We start from the raw sequence: 24,551 nt of genomic DNA, 5'->3' as shown, positions 1-24,551 counted from the left end.
GTTACCAGCAATATAAAAACCTTCGAGTCAAAACAGCCCTAAAAACTATACTGAAGACTGCCTTTATTTAAGGGAGACCCTATACAATGTCGGTCAAACTATTGGCAGTCCTCCTGTTCGGCCTCCCCATGCTCAGAGCACCCTTGGCCCACTGAACTACTCGCAGGTCCCCAAATGGGCCAAGCCCCTTGTCTCCCTGCCAGCGATTCCTCCATTCAAATCCATCTCAAGATCCTCTTGTCCATGAAACTTTCCCCGATCCCATGAGGCATAGTACCTTCCCTCCTTTCTTTGTACACCCACCTCTTAGAATATGAACCACACAAGACTGTAATACATTTTAGTTTCCCCAAAGAGACTGCAATCTCCGATGCTGTGACTATGCTTTCTTGAACATCCTCTTATTTATCTAAAACCTACAAGCGCACCTGGCAAACAGGAGGAACTCAACAAGATTAAGAAAGCTAAAGCACATTCCAATTCTTCCTCCTCTGGTGGCTCAGTCGGCTGAGCATCCGACTTTGGCTCAGGTCACGGTCTCAAGGTTCCTGAAGTTCAAGCCTTGCATCGGGCTCCATGCTGACGGTGCAGAGCCCGCTTCGGATTCTCTGTCTTCCTCTCTCTCTCTCTGCCCCTCCCCCGCTTGTGCACGCTTTCTCGCTCTCTCCTTCTCTCTCTCTCTCTCTCAAAAATAAATATACATTTAAAAAATTTCTTTCTCCTAGTTTAAAAATTATGGGTACAGAGACAAGGATGGAGACAAGAAATGTCAGTACCTTACCAAACAAGACACAGATAATAAGCATAGAAGCATCTCTTTAATTCCTTCTTCCAAATATCTTTTGAGTAATAAACCAACAAGAAAACAAAAATAAGTGCACAAGTTTATTATTTGAGAAACTAGCATGTGAAAGATGAGGTCATTCCATGTGTAATCAGAAAATGGGCATGACTCTCCGGTCAACTTTCTTACCCTATTGCCCATGTAATTAAATACGGTTGTAATCTAATCATGTTCACTGTTACTTCATGCTCACAACAAAGATTTCTCTCTCCCTTTCTTACATGTGTGCAGATGATCCTATTCCCATGAGCATCAGAGAACAGAGGTTAATAACGAAATGTTGAAAACAACTAAAATTTACAAGGAAGTTAATCTGACACACTCAATGATATGCATAATCATCATTGTGCTGCATGGTAATTAGGTAGAAATGGTAAACAGTTCCCTTACAAGTCTGTAATGAGTATTGCTCTTAAATCATCAAACTGAACATTTCAGGAGTCAGCTGCAGGGAGGCCTGTTCCTATAACAAATACTGGCTCCCAATCGTCACTGCACATTACGACCGTCTGGGGAGATTTTACAAATCCTAATACCCAGGGCGCTCACCTCAAACCAATTTAATAGGACTCCCTGGTGGTTGAACCTCAAGCATCAGTATTTTTTACCACTCCCCAGGTGATCACAATGTGCACTTAAGGTTAAGAATTACAGCTGTAAACAAGAAGATGCAAGGGAGCTTGAAACTGTCTTTTCCCTGTATTCCCACTGCACTGGGAACACGACTCCATTGAAGGTTCATTGCGCAATCAATCATTTACTAGCAAATAATTAACAATGATTGATTAATTAACAATAATCAATTAATGTTTGTCACAGGACTTTTCCATATCTTATTCTCTGCCGCAATATTACAAATAAATACAGAAATGAGAAAATCATTACTCCCCTGTCCCTTCTCCCAGGAAACCATACAGAACCTGAAACATGTCCTAGCCAGGCCACTGGGGCAATGCTGTCAAGTCAGCCCCAAGACTCTGGACTTTTGTTTTAATTGTGGCAAAATATACATTATATAAACTGTACCATTTTAACCATTTTTAAGGGCATAGTGCAGTGGCATTAAGTATATTCTCATTGTTTTGCAATTATCATCACCATTCATCTCCAGAACTTTTCTCATCTTCCGAAAGTAAAACTCTGTACCCATGAGACAATAACTCCCATTCTCTGCTCTTCCCAGCCCCTGGCAACTTCCAACTCTACTTTATGTCTCTACAAATTTGATTACTCTAGGTACGCCATATAAGTGGATTAATACGATATTTGTCTTTTTGGGTCTGACTTACTCACTTTGCATAACGTCTTCAAGGTTCATTCATGTTGTAGCACAAAACAAGAAGGAATTTTGTTTATCCATTCATTCATCAGTGGACATTTGGGTTGTCTCCACATTTTGGCTGCTATAAATAGCTCACAACATGCTGCTAGGAACACACATGTACAAGGCTCTGGACTTTTTATACATAGCTTTACATACCCAGCATGGCCAACATTCTTAGCCAGAGAATCTCACACCAGGGAAACACAAGGGCCTAGTGTAGTATGCAGAATTCTAAGATGGCCCCATGATCTCCACCCCCTGGTGTCAAGCCTTGTATAATCCCCAACCTTGAGTGATATGGAACCAGTGATTTGCTCCTTGACAACATTATATGGCAACAGTGATGGGAGGGTCAGCCCATATGTGTAACATAAGATTTCATCTTAGTCAACTGTAAAGAGACTCTCCAACTTCCCCTGAAGACGTATGCCATGCTGTGAATGGGCCTGGGGAAAAGAATATGGCTAGGAACTCTGGGCAGCCACTAGGAGCTGAGAGAAGCCTCTGCTGACAGCCAGCAAGAAAATGGGGACCTCAGTCCCACAACTACAAGGAACTGAATTCTGCCAACAGTCATGTGAGCTTGGAGGAGGACTTCTTCCACTAGAAAGCTCTAGAAAGGGACATAGCCAGCTGACTCTTTGACTACAGTCTTGTGAAACCCTGAGAAGATGACCTAATTGCTGTGCCTAAATGCCTGACCCATGGAAACTCTGAGATACAAATATGTGTTGTTTTAAGCTGCCAGGTTTGTGGTAGGTTATCACACAGCAATAGAAAACTAATATACCTTGGTTTCCCTAGTTTCTATTACCTATTCACTTTTTACCCCCCCCTTTTCCTCATCCAGTCTAGAAAAAGGGAACTCAAAGCTACAGATCTTTCTTTCTTTCATATTTCCCAGAGCTTGATCTATAAACCCCAAAAAGATGATAAAAACTGCTGCCTGAAATTTACCAATTAAAATTAATTTGACATGACAAACATCTACTCCTGGAAGGACTGAATGGAAATTGAGAGTTCTTGATCACTCACATTTTACTATGAATTATATACATAATATCCTCTGTCCATTCCTGGCTATAGGTCTCAAAACAAAACAAAACAAAAAACAAACAAACAAAAATCCTGTCAAACAAGACTGCACTAAAATGTCTATAACTACAAAATAATTCAAAGGAGAGTCAAGGAGGGGAGGAGACAAATAATTTTAAAATGAGATTTTAAGAAAAGGAAACGGTTTTAATCAAAAGATAAATACAAGAAATGTATCTTCACAGAGAAGGTACTTCCAAAAAAAGTCTAAAAACTGAAAAGCTTTATCCTGGGCTTCACATATTTTCCCTTTCCTGAGAATTCTATTGCAGTTCAAACCCTAGAAAAACAAGGTGACAGGAGCAGAGCTGCTCAGGCTTCCAGAAAGAAAAGGGAGGCTCCTCTGGAAGCTGCACTGCTCATTAGGAGGCAAAGGTCAATGGCAATGCTTCCCTCTGATCCAACAAGCCCCGAGGATAAAAAAAAAAAAAAATTCACTGTTTTCTTGACTCTACTATTTCTACTACACTCTTCCTGCGAATCTAGCAAGGAAATGGGTAGTGTGCAGAAAGGCATACAATGTCTGTAAGAAAAAAACCGAGTTAGAAGGCACTTTGAAGATGTAAATGAGGGGCGCTGGAGGCTACTGCTCAGGCTTTCAGGACAGTGGTTCAGGGCGAGCACTGCTAAATTCATCTGGAGGAACTTATTTGTAGCCAAGCAGACCCACAAACTACTACAAATATTGTATAAATTAATATGATAGCAAGCAAAATAAAATGAGTATAGGTTTCAGAGTGGCTCTAATTAAGTAGCAGATGTCCTGACAACGAGGTGAGGCTAAACAGCTTTACACTACTAATGGTGGCCATGGGCTAGTTACTTATGCCTGCTAAGCTGCAGGCAATGACACTTGGGTGGCAGGTTCACTGTGAAAATAAATGAGGTTAATTCTAACTTCAGTCATAGTGCAGTGTGCCTGGCTTGTGATGCCTACTTGAGATTGGTACTGGTGGCCACTGACTACTCTCATACTAAGAATGAAGGAAAATTTGGAGGGAACAAAATAAAAGTCTACATGAAGGGCACCTGGGTGGCTCAGTCGGTTAAGCATCCGGCTTCAGCTCAGGTCATGATCTCACGGTTCATGGGTTCAGGCCCTACGTCAGGCTCTGTGCTGATAGCTCAGAGCTGCTTCAGATTCTGTCTCCCTCTCTCTCTGCCCATTCCTTGCTCCTGATCTCTATCTCAAAAATAAATAAACATTAAAAAAATTTATAAAAGTATACATGAAAGAAATGGAAGAGAGGAGACAGAAAGACATACAGAAAAGGGAAGCAAAAGAGGAAGAAAAACAAAATTCAAGAATGAGCTTCTCTGATTAAGAAATTCAATATTCAATAAATATTTGCTGAATTGAATGTGTTAACCTGAGGACTAAAGGAAATCTTGGACATTACATAGCTGCGAGCCAAGGCTACTGGTCTTTGGGTGGTATAAGAACATCACAGTACCTGCTAGGACTCTCAGGCACGTAGACCACAAGGTGAGGGGTGGCTTGGAGTCAGCTGGGAACTTACACAAGCACTTGGACTCTTGACTGTTCGCAGCAATGAGTCCTTGAGTGCCCAGCGTGTTCCGAGGCTTAAGGAAACATTTTTCCTAACACCTGGCAACTGGCAGACTGACAGATTTGAGAATCAAGTGAGAAGGAACAAAGAGGGGCTATGAACCAAGCAGAAGATCATCACAGAAGCTGCGAGAGGGCCCGAGTGTGGGTGCGCAATGAGAAGGAGCCCAGGGCCTTTGGCTCTTAGACAGAAAGAAGGAAAGTCAGAGGCAGGAAGTGAAAGGGACTGGGGCCAGGACTCAGAAAGTCTGCCAAAACCTACTTAACTTCACCAAGATGTCCAGGCAACTGCCACCTAATTCTAGGCAGGTTCCTCAACTTGCCTGCACTCTTTACCTCTCCTTTTTTTTTTTTTTAAACAGCACCACCCTCCCCCACTTCCCCTCCACACACACCCCCAAGGGCAGCCATTCATACTGCAGGCTGCACTTTCTGTTTGAGCTGTGCACACCGTGGTAGAGAACACACACTGGGCATCAGGCAGACACAGATTTAAAACCTGGTTCAAGGAACTACCAACACCAGGACCTTGAGCAAATTGCTGAATGACTCTGAACTTTCATTGCATCTTCTTTGACGCAATGGAAAAGCAACACTCACCTCATTAAGCAAGTGTCCTACCTCCATGAGATAACATTGAGAAAACAACAGACATCTAGCAGTTAACCAGTAACGGTTTTCCTACTTCATCCTTGAGTAGGTAGGTCTGATTGGGGTGTCTAAATGCACACCATTTCTGTAGAACAGAACCTCTGTTTTCAAACATTCTGACAACTTTCATCAGACACATCACCCCGCTGCCATCACCCACAGCTTCTTGTTATCAGATCACCCCACAACTGGACTTTTCTCTTCTTTCTTTCCTTACATAGGGAGTTTCATTTTCTGCTTTTCAGAAGACTCAAGTTAAGGCAATAGTATTTATAAGCATATGCACAAATTTTTTAACTATCCAACTGATTATTAAAAGTCTGTACATATGTTCTTTAAAATATTTAATAATCTATTGATGTGAAATCTAGACATGGAACTTCTGAAAAAGCAGCATCTAAGTCGCTATTTCGTGGAAGTAAAAAAAAAGTTTCTTTCCCTCCCATAGGCAGCAAGATTTTCCTCTACTGCGAACTGAGAACAGGGCAGCACTTTCTGGAAGCATAATTTTCTGGGAGAAATAACAATAGCCAGAAGCAGTTTGTAATCATACAAAAAAAAAAGCATTAGAAAAGCATCTATTTCTAATTATATATTTGAATTTTTACAAGGCTTCCCAACTAAAATGTAATTTTCATCTTGGAAAAGTGGTATAGAGGAGTCGTTAGAACAGACTTGAGACAGCAGATGTTCTGGTTTTGAATACTGGTTCTGATATTAAAAGCTGTGTAATCTTGGGCAAGTAATTAAACTTTGCATGTCCTAGTTTCCTCATGTATAGAACAGGGTGAAAATAATCATATCTATCGTATAGGTTTGTTGTGAGAATTAAATAATCCAGTATTTGTGAAGCATTCAGAATGGTGCCCAGCACATAATTAGGGATATAAAAATGCTATTATTATTACTATTCTTAGTCATTCCATACAAACACTCCTGCCCAATAACGGAGCTACATTTCTATACTGCACATTCAAATACTCAGCCTTGCTTTACAAAGGAAACAAATAATAACAACCATACTCTTCCTCAATCCCTTGATGTAGATCTTATTTAAATGGATGACTCACTAGCATTTTCCACTTTTACCTATTCTGCTCCTGGGATGGGAGTGACAAATGAAACTAATTGTCCTTAAAACTAGAGTCAACGTCTGAAGTCAGATGGCAAGTCTTTGTTTTATCTTTCCTTTTCAGGGAAGAACAATGGTTTCAAATGATAGTTTTTGCATTCTTAGCGAAAGGCAGTCATACTAGCAACTTGCCAGATGTCTCTGATTAATTTGCCTGTGTTCCACCAGACATTCAGCATGAGCTTGTAATTTTGCTCTGCCAATGCTGAAGTTTGCTAAACAATGTCTACATAAACAGAAAATTCAATTTCAGTGAAAGGTCTGACCTCTGAATACATGGTTGTCTTGGTACTCAAGGCAGGTCAGACATGGACAGAAATGCTATCTGAACTCTTCCTCACCCTCCTTTGCCAGTGACATTCAGTTCTCAGTCTTGAGAAGCACTGTACTCATTTGGGAACCCACTCATGCCCCCCATGGATACCACAGTCTATGCTATCAGGTGGATCAAGTCCATTCCCTGTATCCTCTTCACACAGGCCCGAGCTCTGAGGATCCAGCACTTGGTGAATTGATGCAATGGATAAGTTCTGCTCAGCTATGCTTGGAAGAAGCCAGGAAGCACCATTGTTCTTCCCACCAAGCAGTGCAGCATATCAAAATAAATCAGGCTGGTACCTAAACTGGCCTGACTTGAGGCCTTTGATTTTTGTGGGGAGTTCTAAGTACTAGGATTGTAAATGAAAATAACTGGTTTCAAGGTCAAGAATCTTGGATTCTAATCTTAGTTCTGCCACTTACCATGGCATATTCGGCAACTCTCCTGCACCTGCTTCCCCCCTTCTCCAAGAAAAGGGGTAGGGTGAAACAATCTCTAAGGTTCTTCTAGCTCTAAATCCTCTGCTGTTTACCATAATAAATTTAAATCAGAGATCAGAGCATTTGACATACTGGAGTGCTCTGACTCATCATGATTTATGATACTTCAATAAGGCTGAGTACCTGTTATAGAAACAGTCTATGTGCCCACATAATTGCATGCTTCAGAAGCTCAAAAATGGTCAGTAGGTACAAAGCCAAGTCACTACAAAAGACTATGATATACTGTTGGTTCAGTGCAGTTTAAGAGTGACCCTATTGTGCCCACTTCAATCTGACAGGTACATTCTCATTTTCTGTGGCCTTGCCCTAAAACTGAACACAGGTCCTATGTTGTCTACATAGTTTTCCCAAACTTCTCTAGGTCATAATCCCCATCTCAGAAGATAGGAGTTCCAGTCAAAAACACATAATCTATTTCCAAAGAAGATATGCAAATGGCTAACAGACACAAGAAAAGATGCTCAACATCACTAATCATCAGAGAAATATAAATCAAAACCAAAATGAGATATCACCTCATACCAGTCATAATGGCTATAATCAAAAAGACAAGAAATAACAAGAGTTAGTAAGCATGCAGAGAAAAGGGAACCCCCAGACACTGTTCTTGGGAATGTAAATCAGTGCAACCACTATGGAAAACAGTACGGAGGTTCCTCAAACAATTAAAATAGAAATACCCTACAATCCAGTATTGCACTGCTGGGTATTTACCCAAAGGAAACGAAAACACTAATTTGAAAAGGTATGTACACCCTTATGTTTACTGTAGCATTATTTACAATAGCCAAGATTGGAAGCAACCCAAGTGTCCATCAATAGATGAATGAATAAAGATGTGGGGTGTGTGTGTGTGTGTGTGTGTGTGTGTGTGTGTGTGTGTGTGTATGCAGTAGAATATCAACCATAAAAAAGAATGAGATTTTGTCATTTGTGATAACATGGGTGGAAACTAGAGGGTATGGTACTAAGTAAAACAAGTCAACAGAAAGATAAATATCGTATAATTTCAGTTATATGTAGAACCTAAAATACAAAGCAGAACAAACAAACAAACTGAATAAGACCCACAAAGACAAAGAACAAACTGGTAGTTAGTTGCCAGAAAGGAGGGGGCTGGGGGATGGGTGAAGGAGAGTGGGAAGTACAGGCTTCCAGTTATGGAATGTGTAAGTCACAGGAATGAAAGGTACAGCATAGGGAATACAGTCAATGGTATTGTAATAGCATCGTATGGTGACAGATGGCAGCTACACTTGCGGTGAGCATGGCATTACTTGTAGAACCTGAGGCACAAACCAATCAATGAAAAAGAGTGATTCCCAAATTCTAATTAATTTTTCAATTCAGAAGCACAAGGCTCTATGAAAGTATGTGTGGAATATGAGGGCAGGGATGATCTAGTCTGATCTCTTCAGGACTTAATCATTAAAAATCATTAGCCTATTTCTTCATCATGACCTCAACGTAGACTTGTACTACCCATCTGGCTTCCCTTTATGACGAGGGGAATCACTGCCAATGCTTATTCAAGAGCTCTAATATCTTCCCTCCCTTGTCCCTCTCACTAAGATAGGTGGTTGTACTTAACTACTGATTTTCTTTTCTAGAAATTGTACCTAACTACTGATTTTCTTTTCCTGGTTATAATGGAGCTAATAAAGAAACACAAAGGAACATGTTTATCTTGGATTGTTCAGTTACTTAACACTAGGATAATGGTGTTCTGTCTCAAGATGGGCAAGTCTTTGGAACAAAATAATTGAACATGATTTTTGCTCAAGAGAAACCTGGTAGAGTATGTAGGAAAAAGGTCAAAGCAGATGACTGACTATCAAATTCTTTCATGCTTCTCTCAGATATACAATCACATTCCTATCTGAAAGATTTTTGTGGATAAATAATATATTGTGCTTAAAGAGAAATAGCAATATAATACAATATAATGCACAATGTGTAATATCATATACATTACTATATATGCTTATATCTGTTATATCAACAGAGAACACTAGATGATATCCAATTTCTGAAGCACAAGTTTGTAACATTTATAATTTCTGAAATCACACCATTAAAAATAAATGTTACTTTTGCAAAGGGAATAGATAAGACCTTTCTAAACCAACTAATAATAAAACTCTTGACTTACAACAAATTCTTCTGAACTCTAACATTAATCAGATTTCTTTCAGCCACAGAGTATTATGATTAATAATCCAGCATGACTTGTTTCCTTAGCAAATATTTATTGATCACTCACTATGTGACTGTCAACAAATTGATGAATTAAACCTCCCTTTGTAATTCTGTTGTCAAAATTAATCATTTATTTGTTTAAGTCGGATGTTTTATGTTGATTTATAGGACTCATGTTTATGAGTAAGTTAAAATTTGTTTTAAATTCACAAATATTGCATTTTCCGAGAGAAATTCAGGCTCAGCCAAGACATTATCAAGGCACAAGATTTAATTTTATCTAATAAATATTCATTCACTTAAAAATAATGCAGGGACGCCTGGGTGGCTCAGTTGGTTGAGTGTTTGACTTTGGCTCAGGTCGTGAACTCACTGATCATGAGTTTGAGCCCCTCATAGGGCTTTGTGCTGACAGTTCAGAGCCTAGAGCCTGCTTTGGATCCTGTGTCTCCTTCTCTCTCTGTTGCTTCCCGCTCTCTCGCTCTCTCTCAAAAATAAATAAGGATTAAAAAAAATTAAAAAATAAAATAAAATAAAAATAATGTAGAAATGAGACCCTAACTTGGGATGTTTCTAGTTCATCTTTCCTGTTTAGGAAATTCAACCTTCAGTTAGAAAATGTACACATGCACGCACACTCATGCACACATACATGTGTGCACACACACGTGCAAGAATGCTATCATAAACTTTCATAAGTTCTTGTAAAAAATCTTTATTTTCAAACTTAATTCTAACTTTCCATTGTTCCCTCTCTCTGAAATGCCCTTTCCACCTCCTCTATGCTTTTTTCCCTCTTTCAGGTCCCAGATAAAAGTCACCTCCTCAGCCAGGCCTCCATGAGAGTCCCAATTCTGTCTGCAGAAAAACTGCAGTTGAGAAGGAAGAGTTAAATAAGAGATATTCAAGAACAGAAGTTGAAAAGAAAATTGGATAGTAATACTTTCCATTGATTTTCTCTCTCCCTAATCGCAGACACCCGTACTATCCTGTTGTTTTCCATCATATCATGTATCCCAATTAATAATTACACAGCATCTCCTTGTTTTTGTGTATACTGTCTATCTCCCCCCGAGAAAGGCTCTGTGCCTATTACTCACTAATATACACTTAGCATCTAACACAGTGGCTGGCAGGTGGTAGTACTCAGCTTCACCTGTGAGACGAATGAATGGACTCCACCTCCTTGGAGGATCCAACTTACTCCTTTTTCATGACGCTGGCTGACTAAGTGCTAGAAAGCAGGTTTTGCTATACGTATTCATAGTTCACTGTGATTTGTGTACACCTGTAAATCCCCCCCTATAGACAGAGAGAAGGGGAGACTCCCTAAGACTACCTCTTCACTCCCCTAGGGTTTTCGAGATCATGGAAATGACTTTCTTAAACTCAGCTCCTCAGTTATACGCACCACAAACCAAAGTCTGGCTAACACGCAATTCCTGATTTAAAGAAAAGTTTTGCTTATCCAAACCAAACCAAGTTTAGAAGTCCCTCTATCCCCAAATCAGAAAGGGTTATTATCTCTTTTCCACTGAGGCGGCCTAAAAAATATCACCCTAGTCTTTCATAATCTTAAAGCTACTGGAGTCAAAAGGGTGTGGGAACTTCTTACCTGGAGTCCTTTCTGACCCTTGCTTTCTCAAAAGAAAATTCAGGGGGTTTATTGAGGTCATAGGTTCGGGTGGTGGGTTCAGCAGACACCCCTGCTTTTGCCCCCCTCCGGCTATGGAGGGAGACCAATCCCGAGGCCTTCCGGTGGACCTCAAGAGGCACTTTATCTGGAGAGGCCTGAAGTGGGCTTCCTCCCTGCATATGCACCACATCCTGAAGCTTGTTCAGCTGGATGCACTTGCTCTGGAGCTCCTCCGTGAGCTCAGCAATGGCCACGGTCTGCTTCGACAGCTGTTCCCGCAGCTCCTTCAAATGGTATTCCCGCTCCTGGATCTCAGCATCCTTCCTCCTCAGCTCCCTCTCCAGCTCTGTCACCTTGCTCCGCAGCGCATGGGTGGTGAGGTTCCCGGAGTGGCCATCTGGATGCTTAGAATGTTTGGGTTTCACTGAACCATTTCCCATTTTGCTCAAGGACCTGAGAGAGGGCAGAGAACCGGCAATTACATAGTGGAACTTCACCACCCCACAGCCCCCACCACTCCTCATTCCGATCTGGTTCATAAATAGAAACACAGCGGCCATCATTATTTGATAAGCAATAAATTCCCTTTGCTTCCGGAAGCAAAGCTATTGACTGATTTCCCTGATCTCTCCATGAGTTGGCCTTGGATTCATTCTTCCCTGTCCCTTTGACGGCGCAGGTGTCACACCTAAGCATTTTGCACAAGTGGCCTGAGTTACCTGCTGTTCTCTCTGGTCGTTCTCCTTGGACAGCTGTCAAAAGCATCACAACAAGACTGCAATTTGGAAGTCAGCATGGCAAAGATGCAACACAAATGAGCAGCCACAGAAGCAGAGGCTTGGAAATGTCACCGCTCTGTCAGCGCTCTGTGCAGCTACAGCGAAAAACTACGCCCGAGTTAGAAAGCAGCACATCTGCACTCCTCCGGAGAAGGAGACTGAGTCGATACTGCTTTATTAACACTTTGCTCCTGCTCTATGGACCGAGTATGTTTTGCATTTCGGATAGGGCTCGCTGTTAAAAAGTGCTGGGTGGCAGTTACTAGAAAGTAAAACAGAGGCATGTGGATTCTTTGACTTCTTTTACTTTATATCCTAAAGCCAAGGTTGTCCAAAATATGATGAGGTATGAGCGCAGAGCTCATTCTTTTCCTATTAAGAATATGCTCAGTGAAGTCCCCAAAATGGTCTCTAATCCAGCAAATCTCAGAATGTGATACACAAATCAGGATCATCAGGGTGATTTTAGTTGATTCAGAATGTTTTGTTGTTGTTGTTGTTGTTGTTTTTTAGTTCAAAGCTATGTGTTTATTTTAACATTCATTAGAAATATAAATAATTGCCCCCACAAAGTTGCAATTTCATTGACATTATTGCTTAAGTGAAAGATAAACTAGGCATTTAGGTTTACTGAGTCAGTTCAATGAAAATTTCTTAAAAATCATCTACAGAGGGACGCCTGGGTGGCTCAGTCAGTTAAGCATCCAACTTTGGCGCAGGTCATGATCTCACAGTTCGCAGGTTGGAGCCCAGAGTGGGGCTCTGTGCTGACAGCTCACAGCCTGGAGCCTGCTTCGGATTCTGTGTCTCCCTGTGTCTCTGCCCCTTTCCCCACTCACACCCTCTCTCTCTCTCTCTCTCTCTCTCTCTCTCTGTCTCTCTCTCTGTCTCTCTCTCTCTGACTCTTTCTCTCTCAAAAACAAATAAACCCGTTAAAAGTTCTAAAAAAATAAATAATAAAAATAAAAATCATCTGCAGATACTAAGCAGACCTGAGCAAGACCACAAAAGAGAACTTGAAACGGTGAGTTCGGAAAACACTGCTTTGATTAATTACCATAAGGTTTAAGTCTTTTTAGGCTACCTATTTAAACTTCATACTTGTGCATGTGCAATTTTTGACAGCCTTAACTCAAGAAGCATAATAACACTTGTAAACTAAGCTTAAATTACCTCTCATTATATAATATCCAAAGAGCTAGACGAAACTTTGTAGTTATATAAGCCACACATTCTTGCCCCTCTCTCCCTCCAAATTTCAAACTCAAGGAGAAATGAAATGCTTAGACTGATATTGCTAGCTCTCCCAGAATAGTCGTGATCTCTGAAACAATAAAGGCATACATGGAAAGATGTAAGACAGCCTCTAAGCCTCAAACAGATGCAACCAAGTAGCCAATGCATATCACCTAAGATGGATGGTACAAACAGAAAATAAATGTACTTGTAAAAGTAATCTTGCAATACCCAGATAGTCCTCATAGAATTCAGGTTCCAAGTAGTCATTAATAAACATTAGCCTCCAGAGAATTGCCTTACTATGTAGCAGAGATGTGGCAGGTTTAATCTCTAAGTTTCTCTTGACTTGGCAGTATTTATTATTCTTATATATTAAGAATATATAAAAAGGTTGAGGAAACTAGAATTCATAGTCGTGGCCCTGGACACCCCTATATCCCAAATAAGCAATTCAGAAGATGTTAGATTGGGACCTAGGAATGAACTTGAATGAGATTCTGAATGACAGGCATGAGATGGGTGCCCCCAGAGGTTTCTTAAATTAATGTGTGCACAAGTTTTTAACACGCAGCAGTGAGCATCTTCCAGACATGTTTTTTTGGGTCCACGGACAAGCATTCCTAACCACGGCAGGATGGAAGGAGGGGAATGGTCAGAGGAAAAGGAGCTGCTTTATAAAGAAAAATGAGCATAAAAACCTTAAAATGTAATATTAAACTAACTCAATATTTTTTTTAAATTTTTTCAATGTTTATTCATTTTTGAGAGAGAAAGAGAAAGCGTGTGAGCTTGTGGAGGAGGGGGTCAGAGCTGTCAGCACAGAGCCCCAAGTTGGGCTTATACCCATGAACCATGAGATCGTGACTTGAGCCGAAGTCGGACACTTAACTGACTAAATCACCCAGGCTCCCCAAACTAACTCAATCTTTATTCATAGAACAATTGTTTACTAAAACCTAACTGTCATGTATTATATCAGGGGCATAACTCCATGAATTTGCAATAAAGTTGACAGAGAAAACAGGGCTAGCATTCTAAACATGAAAAGGCTTTAGAAACATTTTTGCTATATGTATCGTGTTCAAAATATTCTGTCCTGATCCAATAATTTTACAAACCTGAAACACAATTAGGTAGGTGTTAAATTCTCCCCAAACACTAACCATTCTCTGGTTTTCATGAAGACAGTTTATAAGCTGTGTAAATCTTTCAAGCTATTTAGAATTCCAAAGAGGGGTGAAATGAGAGTACCTAGCTCATCTTTCAAGTAACTAATTTAAGATATATAAGTAAGTTCCCGAATGGCTCAATACTAAGTCTGATTTCTTACTTAGTTCACTCATTTAAATGTTCTTGTCCCTCAAGCCAAGACAAGTGTTTGGTTTCACAAAACCTAATTAGATTCATTCTGTTTCCTATATTCGTCACTAAGATAGGTAATCTATTTCTCAAAAATGTATTGCTAGCCACAAGGAGAATGTATGGCTGGCAACAGAAGCTGTTTCTCCATCAATCCAGAAACTGTGGGTTAATAGAGTCATTCTTAGAATCAGGGGGCAAGACATGATGTAAAAGGAAATGAGCCTGGAGATGAAGATCAGAATTTAACATAAGTAACGGAGTCAAGCCAGCCGGGGTAGGAAAACAATCTGCCCTTTCCCGGCTGCGTAGCCTTCTACAAACGCCTTAGAATCCTAGATTGGTTTCCCAATCTAGAAAGTCATACCCAGCTCATAGGATTATTATGAAGATTACGTTTGTTAGGTATCCTGTACAATATTTGGCACACAGCAGGCACCAGGGAGCTCTCACAGTGTGTGGCTGGAGACAAGGCACCGAGCGTCTTGGTGCAAGGAAACTTCCAGAAGAAATCGTTGCTGGATGGGACAAAGTCTAGCATGCTGCATGCCTTCCAGACAAGAAGTCTTTAAAGATGCCAGTTACTCCCTGGGGTTAGGGGAACCTAAACTCAGTCTGGTTTATCTCTTCCATGAAGAAAAGGAGTCATCCTGGAATATCTTAAGAAAATCTACCCTGATAAGGGAAACTCCACCAAAACATGGAGACCAGAAAGCATCACAAATGACCCAGCCCAGGTTACAGGACTGCAAGGACTCTTCAAGCTTCATAATTCCCTCCTGCTGTCCCTACCTGTTTTCACATATTGCAGTGTAATCCTGAAACCAAAGGGGCCTGCCTAACTGTTTTTGAAGACAATAAAAAAACATGACTCACTGTGAATGCAGTATTCTTCTGTACCCAGAAACAGGCAAGAGGAACAGAATGCATTGTGGCATTTGGCAGGAAGAGAGGAAAACTACATAAATTTTTTAATTATTATTACGTTAATGTGATAACTACTTCGGAAATGTCATTACGAGAAGTAACTAGAAAAGACATAGGAAAAGCAAAACCCTGAAGGCTCTTGCAGGTGGATTAACACCTGACAGCCAGCGTGGGAGGAATTAGGTTTTGTTGTCTGTTTTTCCTCCAGCTCTACAGTAGTTTGAAACCAAAATCTTGGCTCTGATCTAGATAATATCTATTTCTCTCTCTCCCCCATCTGGAGTCTGATATAAATACATATATCTGTAAATATGGGAGATGGTATAGTGCTGGCTAAAGTTACACAGCCAGAGTCTCAATCCGAGCATTTTCACTTAGCATATATATGCCCTTGGGCATGGCGTGGGGCTCGAGTGTCAATAATAGAAGAGATAGACACATAGAGCTACAGGCAGATACAATGACTATACATATCATTTAGAGTTATTAGAGGGTCAAATGAGATAAACCATATTAAACATTGCTATTATTACTTGCTAACATTACCCAACAAAATAACTCATCTTAGTAGAAAAACTTATTGATCAAAGAGTACGTACTAAATAAACACAATATTATAGGAGAACAAAGTCAGCGGTGATACCTCCAGACTTTAAGACTTACTATTAAGAAAGAAAGAAAGAAAGAAAGAAAGAAAGAAAGAAAGAAAGAAAGAAAGAAAGAAAGAAAGAAAGAAAGAAGAACAGACGTACTATAAAGCTTGCAGTAATCAAGACAGTGTGATATCAGTTAAAGAATAGACAAATAGGTTAATGGTACATACTAGAGCTCAGAAATAGACTCGGACAAATATAGTTAACTGACCTTTGACAAAGAACAAAAGTAGTTCAATGGGAAAAGGATGGTTTTTTAACAAATAGGATAACCACCCATACTCGTATGCACACATTAATCTAGACAAGGACCTTACATCTTTCACAAAAATTATCCTCAAATATTTCAAAGACCTAAATGTAAAACACAAAACCATAAAACTGCTAGTAGACAATATAGGCAAAACTCTAAGTGGGCTTGGTGATGACTTTTTAGATAAAACACCAAAAGCACAATCCATGAAAGGAAAAAAAAAAATTATAAGGTGAACTTCATTAGCATTTAAAACATCTGCTCTGCAAAGACACTGTTGAGAGGACGCAATGACAAGCCACAGACTGGGAGGAAGCATTTACAGAGCACATATCTAATAAAGGACTAGGATCCAAAATATACAAAGAACTCTTAGCACTCAACAATAAGAAAGCAAACAATCTAGTTGAAAACGGGCAAAAATATACACAGATACCTCACCTCAGAAGATACACACGTGGAAAGTAAGCATATGAAAAGGTGCTCAACGTTATATGCCATGAGAGAATCTCAAATTAAACCAACAGTAAGATGCCACTACACACTTATCAGAATGACCAAAATCCAAGCCCTGGCAACACCAAATTCTGGGGATAACATGGAGCAGCAAGGATTCTCATTCATTGCTAATAAGAATGTGAAATCATAGTCACTTTAGAAGGCAGTTTGGGAGTTTCTTACAAAGCTAAATAATCAGATAACCCAGCAATCAATGCTTCTTGGTGTTAATTTGACTGATAATGAAAATGTATGTCCACACCAAAACCTGCACAAAGATATTTATAGTAACTTTATCCATAACTGTCACAACCTGGAAGCAATCAAGATCTCCTTCAATGAACAGACGGAAGGTATATCTAGATATACTGAACCATGGTATATCTAGACAATGGAATATTATTCAGGGCTAAAAAGTAGTAAGTATGAAGCCATGAAAAGACATGAAGGAACTTTAAATACATATTACTCAATGAAATGAGTCAATCTGAAAAATCTACATACTGCATGATTCCAACTATATGACATTCTGGAAAAGACAAAACTTAGAGACAGTAAAAAGATCAGTGATTGCAGGGACTTGGCGAGAGAGAGGGAGGAATGAATATGCGGAGTATGGGGGAATCTTAGGGTAGTGAAACTACTCTGTGTGATGCTGTAATGGTGGATACATGTCTTATACGTTTGTCCAACCCCACTGAAGGTACAACACAAAGAATGAACCCTTTTGCAGCCTAGGTACTTTAGTTAATAATCACGTATCAATTCTGGTTCATCAATTATAATAAATGTACTACATTGATACAAGATGTTAAGAATAGAGGATGGGGGGGCAGGGGAATATATACAAACTGTACTTTTCACCTAATTTTTCTATAAACCTAAAACTGCTCTAAAAACTAAAGTCTATTAATTAAAAAAAAAAGAACATGTATTAAGGGGTGAATGCAAAAAGGCTGACGGCATACCCAGGAAATAGCTGAAATGCATGACAGGAGAAAGAGAGTCATGAGAAATGAAAAGTCCGATGCAGGAATAAGATGCAGAAGAACTTCATATACCATGTGATGATATCTGGATTTTAGTGGAGGTCAAGTGTTTTTCAAGTTATGTGGTCAGATGTGCCCTTGAGAAAAATAAAATAATTTTCTTGGCTATAAATATAGAATGGAGTGAAAAGAGCATAGAGGAAGAGAAACAGTGAGAGGTTATTGCACCAACCCAAGTAAAAGGTGCTCAGGACAGGATAAGGCCATAGCCCCAACCCTATTCTAGTGTCTTGAACTTCTTGAACTCAAGATAAAAATGGATCATCTCCATGGTAGCCAGAAGAGAAAAACATGATCATCAGGGATTTGGTAAAAGTTGTGGCTATAGGTAACGCTGCAATTTGCTTCCCTTTAATAAATCATGAAACACAGAATAGATTCTTTTCCAAGAAAAGGGTACTTTACCCTGAAATCAGAGGAGTGAATTACACAGTCTTCTAAGTCTATATGATAGTCTTCTAAGTCTATATGAAACTGATGCATTTGGTGTTATCCTTAACTTTTTTTCAACAAAGTTCTTTTAGAAAATAATTAACCATCACTAAATATGTAAATCCCTGCTTCTTCTCCCTGAAGGAAAGCACACAGAGCTGCCCTTGTGAGAACAGCTCAATTCAATCAATGCCACAATTAAAAGCATCTGCCCATCTGACCTTGTAACTGATGACCTGGGGCTCAGTTTTTAATCTACTGATATTTTTCTCTATCCACAACATATTAGTTTGGAGAGTAATCTTCCCTTGTCGGGCAGTCATATGAGCTACAGTTTCAGCTACTCCTGAGGTTGATTCTCTTCGAAGTGCCTCTCCACCCAACAGAATATTCACAGTGAATTTTACAAATGCCACATACCCTATATGTTCACTGCCAAATGTGGTGGCGTTCCATTCAGCTATTTTGGGGTGCTGGAGTATCATATAGACAGGCCAAGACAGAGAAATGTAATTCTATACAGGTAGGTCAAGAGATTATAACTGATGGAATTTGAGTGGTGATAAGAAGAAAGAGAACAAAGATTTGGAAATTTCCATTGTGGCAACTGGGTAAGAGGTGATGTCATTAACCAAAATGAGGAGGATCTTGGAGGCCTAAGACAGTGAGTTTAACTTTGGACACACTCAGCTTTTTTTTTTTTAATTTTTTTTTTAACGTTTATTTATTTTTGAGACAGAGAGAGACAGAGCATGAATAGGGGAGGGTCAGAGAGAGGGAGACACAGAATCCAAAACAGGCTCCAGGCTCTGAGCTGTCAGCACAGAGCCCGACGCGGGGCTTGAACTCACGGACCATGAGATCATGACCTGAGCTGAAGTCAGCCGCTTAACCGACTGAGCCACCCAGGCGCCCCTGGACACACTCAGTTTGAAGGACCCATGGAAACTTTGGTGTGTAGGAGTTCGGTAGACAGTAAGATATGAGGGACTAGAAACCCAGAAGGGGGGAGCTGAAAATATGTAGCAATCTTTGATACCTAAGTAGAGGCTGAAGCTGAAGTAGTGGATGAAAGGGCCCAGGAGACTGGCCATGAGGAGAGAAAGAGTGTCTAGGCCTATATGACATTTGAAAGAAAAACTAGAGATATGCTAAGAAGAAGCTATTGTTTTGGCAAAAGTGGAAAAGGGTATGAGTGGATTCACGGTAAAATATGGCAAAGGTGGGAGGAATCCTGCAGGGGTTGAATCCCTCAATGTGGTGATTAAATTGGTGCACACAGAGGGAGGTTAAAAAAAAAAATAATTCCAATATTTTGATATTAGAAGGCTTGGAGGAAGGCACTACTATTAACTCATTCATTCATTCAAAACTGAATAGAGCACCAACTATGGGCTGAGTATTGTGACACTGTCTTAATTCAGAGGAATGAGTGCACTTTATGAGACAGTAATCAGGCTGAATTTACACATGTTGAGTGCAAGGTGCCTGAATGTCATCAAGGTAGAAATGTGTAGCAGATAGGAGCAAAAAAAAAGAGCTCAAGGCAAGAGACTGCTTTACAGAGGTGAGAGGTTGAAGTCCCATTAGCAGATGAGATCACTAAGGGAGAAAAGAAAGGAACGCCTCTGTTATTATATAAATACATCTAGAAAATACCTGTGGATATTATTTATAGAAGTGCAAGAGAAGCAAATAACAAAGACAGGGAAGGAATGCTAGTACAAGTAAGAGATCGAGGAGAACTATCACAGAGGCTATGAAGATAAGGTTTTCAAGAGGTAAGCAGGCTGCGGTTCACATCCCACAGATACATCAAAACAAATTATACCAGAGGGAAAAGCACTGAATTTAGCCTTTCACACGAGAGTTGGGATAGAAAGCCAATGACAAAGGAGCTGACAAGAGCTAATGTTAAGAGTAGGGATTTCAAGATGGTATCTTGGTTCATGAAATGGATTTTTAGAACAGTGGAAACTTGAGAGTCTTTGTAAGCCTGGAATAATGAAGCAGTGAAGATAGAGTAGGTGAAAACATAGAAGAGGAAATAATTGATAGGAAAACGGCCCAGAGGAAGCAAGACACTATGAGATCAAAAGATTTGGGCAACATCCAAGCAACATACGCCTTCACTGTGTGGTGAATTAGCCTCACTTGTAAGGATTCTGTAAGGATTCCAGAGGACTGGAGTTAACGATTTCACACGGAAGAGAGAGATCTCTGCGTACCATCGTTTTGTATATTTTATTCTCAGTTACACATTTCAGTAGGGAGGATGGCCTCTAATTCTCCAAAGAGATTCTCCACCGTATTAGTTCATACTCTCCCGTGTCACACTAAACAGGACTGCTGGCAACAGATACTGTATTCTATGTGGGATGATCACCTTGTCCGGTAGTTAAATAGAAACTTGCGAAGAAACGAGACAATAATTTGTAAGGAACTGGGGGGGGGGGGGGGGACGCTCTATGCTGCTCTCTTCCTTTATAATAAAAAAGCCCCTAGGAACTTTGAGAACAAGGTGAAGATCAGGACACCAAGGCTCCTATCAGACCTTTCTACTTGTTAATTCTGCCCGAGTTGTTTCTTTCCAGTCTCATCTCTGGCCTCAACTGCCATGCGTTCGCACCCTAGTTCTTCAACTTGAACCCACTGCTTTCTCTCTCATCCCCTAAGTGGCTGTTTTATTGTTTTCTGTTTGTCTGCTCTTGTTTTTTCATCACTGGGAAATACAGAGCAAGCGATGTGAAAGCGCCTCACGGTGCTGGGAGTGCCACAGAACACCCACACAAGTTTACAAGGACTCATAAAGTCCTTGCCCGAGTACTTGTCTCCTAGCAGCTACCCAGGGCTAGGCGACGCTTGGAGCGCACGCCCGGACAGCAGCGCCTAGCCCCCCGCCCGGAGCGACAGTCTCCACCGCCGTTCTGCTCGGAGCTCAAGGCTTGACAACCCTGAGGAATCCCCACTGGGGCTGAGCTCTCCCCTGCCGCCCCCAGCCAAGCTTCTTAAAATCAAGTAGCCTTCCCTCGCCTCCGGGAGCTCACGGAAGGCTGCCACACCAAGCAAACGCAACGCGTGCACACGTCCACACACAAACAGCACATGCACGAGACCGGCGGGGTGTGGAACGGAAGCGCACAGCTCGCAGTGCCCGCACGGCAGGCACACGCGCGCGCCCCGACCCCGTCCCCCGCCTGCGCTGCCCCGGGCGCCCAAACCTTCCGCCCGCGAACCTCACCAGACAGCCGGGTAACTTTCCAGGTGCGCAGCTTGTCACCTTGGCGCCGCCGCCCCTGCGTCTCCGCGTCGTCTCCCGCACCTCCCTCCCCAGCCGCCTGCGGCGCTGGGCAGCTCAGCGAGCCCCGGCCGTGCGCAGGGCGCGCGGCGCGGGCCCGGGGCCGCCTCTGCCGCCGCTCGGGCTACGTGGGATCCGCGGGCGCGGGCGAGCGCGCTGCGGGCAGGAGCTGCGGCGGCTTGGTTGCTGCCGCCTGCCTCCTCCGCGGGGGCCGGTGCAGAGCAGACGCGCAAGGAGGGAGGGAGGGAGGGAAGGAGGGAGGAGAGGAGGAAGGGGAGGGGGGAGGGTCAGCCGGGGCTACTGCGTGGAAGAGCCGGGAGCCGGCTTCCCAAAAGGTGGGGTCACCCGCGCGCGCACCCACACCGGCCAGAACCTTTACTCCCGAGACAAGCTAGCGGCGGTAGCCGCAGTCTGCACTTTATACCCCATACCCTCCAGAGTGAGGCAACTTAAGTAGGGAGATAACATCGTGGTTGTAAAGCGTTTTTTATGTTGTTATTATTATTTCTATTTCAAGTGTGTGGGACGAGGGGAGAGGAAAGTTAAGGGACGTGTTCATCTTTTCCTTCCCCTCCCTCTCCTCCCACCCCTCTCTGGTCTGTTTTCCCGGCCAAGCTCCATCCCACCTCGCCTTCCCTCCCAGAGCGCAAACAGGCGCACGCATCCTGGACGTGCTCTCCTGGGTCACACCAATGCCCTTCTAGAAGACACGTGACCTCGGAGCAGCTTGGAGATGCGCTCTTCCGGGACTCTGGAGCCATAACTCGCATCTAGTTTGCCAGTTCGCATGATGCTGGGGGGGTCGTGGTTTGAATCGAGTTTTAAGGGGCAGAGATTATACCTTCGGAATCTGTAGGTCCTTTAGCAGGGATCACCCAGGCTGGTATGGCATTTTGATTACATGGTTTTTTTTGTTTTGGGGGGTTCCCCACCCCCCAGGCTTGCATTATGGTTTTCTAAATATATATATACCGCATTATTTGCTGTGCTCTGGAGTTGTGAGATCTTCGTGTGGCTTTCCCCTTTCCTCCTGCCCCCAGAGGAATTTCACTGGCAAATCCACCGTGGACAAGGGCAGTTTCTGTGTTGAGGAATGGGAAGTACAGTGAGTTTTTATTCTTCACTGTGCCTCTAGAGAATGTCAGAACCCAACTCTGTTGGGTTTTAAACCACATGGCGGCAGTGGGACTCATGTAACACTGGCCTGCACTGGTACATATATAAACTTATATAGAAACGAGGCCGATGTAAAATATGTTGAATGGGACCATTAAATTTCAGAAGAGGAAGAATGTAGTCTTGTTTGTTTTTGTACTAACTGAAAAAAAAAAAATAAGCAAAAGTACAAAGTACTTTTTCATGAACACATGCCAGAGACTTTCCATTTTATGCAGGCCTTCAAAATAGCCCAACTAGAGGAGATGGTCTGGGGAAGGATTCTACAGGAAAAGGAAAAATAATTAAGTCTTTGTGAAGTCACTGTAATAATGAACTTCTAAGTCAACAGAGTGGATCTTTATGAACCGTTTAACAACAAAAAGAAGAAAATTGCATTTTCAAAGTCCTTACATTTCATTTACCTCATTTTGGGGGGAAATAGTAGATTGCTAATTAATGGGTCCACATTTTTAAGGAAATAGAATAAAAATATCAGAATACATCATGCGTAATAAGAGTAAATATGCTCTGTATATCTTTCTTTTCGGTTAAATATGTGTATATATGTATATTTGGTCAACCATGTAATATGTATTTTCTTACCATTCCTGGAGGCAAAAGCTTGAAAACCACTGATGGGGTCCTGCCAGGGGTCATCCAGCTAGTCAGAGCTGGAGAGGGATCTTAAACTCCCTCCCAGCAATCCTAGGATGATGATGAGGAGGAGGAGAAAAGTGACTGTGTTTGAGGTGTTATCCATTACTTCAACAAATGTGCTTAAGCAGCTCCCATGCCTCAGGCCAGATGCTAAAATTTGGGAATTCAAAATCAACACATTATCTTGGTAATTTAGAATCTACAGTCCAGTGGGGGAAATAGGTATCAAATCAATAAGCACAAAAGCAGCATATATGTAAAAAAAAAAAAAAAAAAAAAAAATGCTATGAAAGAAAATGATATGAGAGCAAAAAATATGGGATTATAATTCAGATGCAGAAGACTACAATTAATAACTAACCGAGTTTAAAATGTCTTAAATAACAAGGGAATTTACTGTTTCATGTGACTAGACATCCCAAGGTTGAGAGGCTCTGGCTGGGTAAATTCAGCAGTGATGTCAGGGTAGACCTGGGCTGTTTCTGTTATTCTCCCTGCCATTTCCAGTACGCCAACTTTGTACCTGGGTCGGCCTCCACCTCCCACCATGGTCCCAGGATGGCTGGGCCAGCCCCTGTTATGAGAGGTAATCCTGACAATGCCCAATAGTAGCAAAGTCTGTCTCTTTTCAAGAGTGGACACATCTTTCTTAGAACCTCCAGGCAGACTTCCTCTTACCTGTCATTAGTTCAGACTGAGTCACGTGCCCACACTTAAATTCTGGGCGTGGAAGGAGGATTACCAAAACTGGCTTGGACTGTTCGGAATCTGCCCTTGAACTTTTCAGAATTGTACTTTTTGAGGAGCTGATACCCAAACAAAGAGGATAAAGTGGCAATGGATGTTGGGTAGGCAATCTAGAGTCTGCTATGAGGGCTCGTCGATGATTTCTCTGAAAACAATAATATTTAAACTTACGATGATTAAGAGTCAGCAAGGGGTGAGGAGGAAGAGCCTTCAGACAGAGGGAACTGTG

At 41.5% G+C, this 24,551-nt stretch overlaps 1 protein-coding gene across 4 annotated transcripts in view; it reads right to left on the bottom strand.

The window, feature by feature from the left end:
* The window catches only part of PRKG2 (protein kinase cGMP-dependent 2), a 103,355-nt gene extending 81,537 nt beyond the window's left edge, over positions 1–21,818 (bottom strand). For 3 of the 4 annotated variants that reach the window (XM_019466342.2, XM_019466333.2, XM_019466350.2), the window contains exons 1-2: positions 21,704–21,815; positions 11,253–11,726 (exon numbers count right to left, since the gene is read on the bottom strand). In XM_019466342.2, the coding sequence (XP_019321887.1) occupies positions 11,253–11,713 (461 nt within the window). In that variant the 5' untranslated portion in view covers positions 11,714–11,726; positions 21,704–21,815. Of the gene's footprint in view, positions 1–11,252; positions 11,727–21,703 lie in introns of all 4 variants that reach the window. The other variant, XM_019466360.2, reaches the window with a different exon arrangement.
* Positions 21,819–24,551: the final 2,733 nt, after the last annotated feature.

This window comes from Panthera pardus, unplaced genomic scaffold, assembly GCF_024362965.1.
Source record: "Panthera pardus isolate Hobbes unplaced genomic scaffold, ASM2436296v1 HiC_scaffold_13, whole genome shotgun sequence".
Lineage (NCBI taxonomy): Eukaryota > Metazoa > Chordata > Mammalia > Carnivora > Felidae > Panthera > Panthera pardus.
Note: the sequence above shows the minus strand (reverse complement) of the source record. Positions and strands in the feature narration are given on the sequence as shown.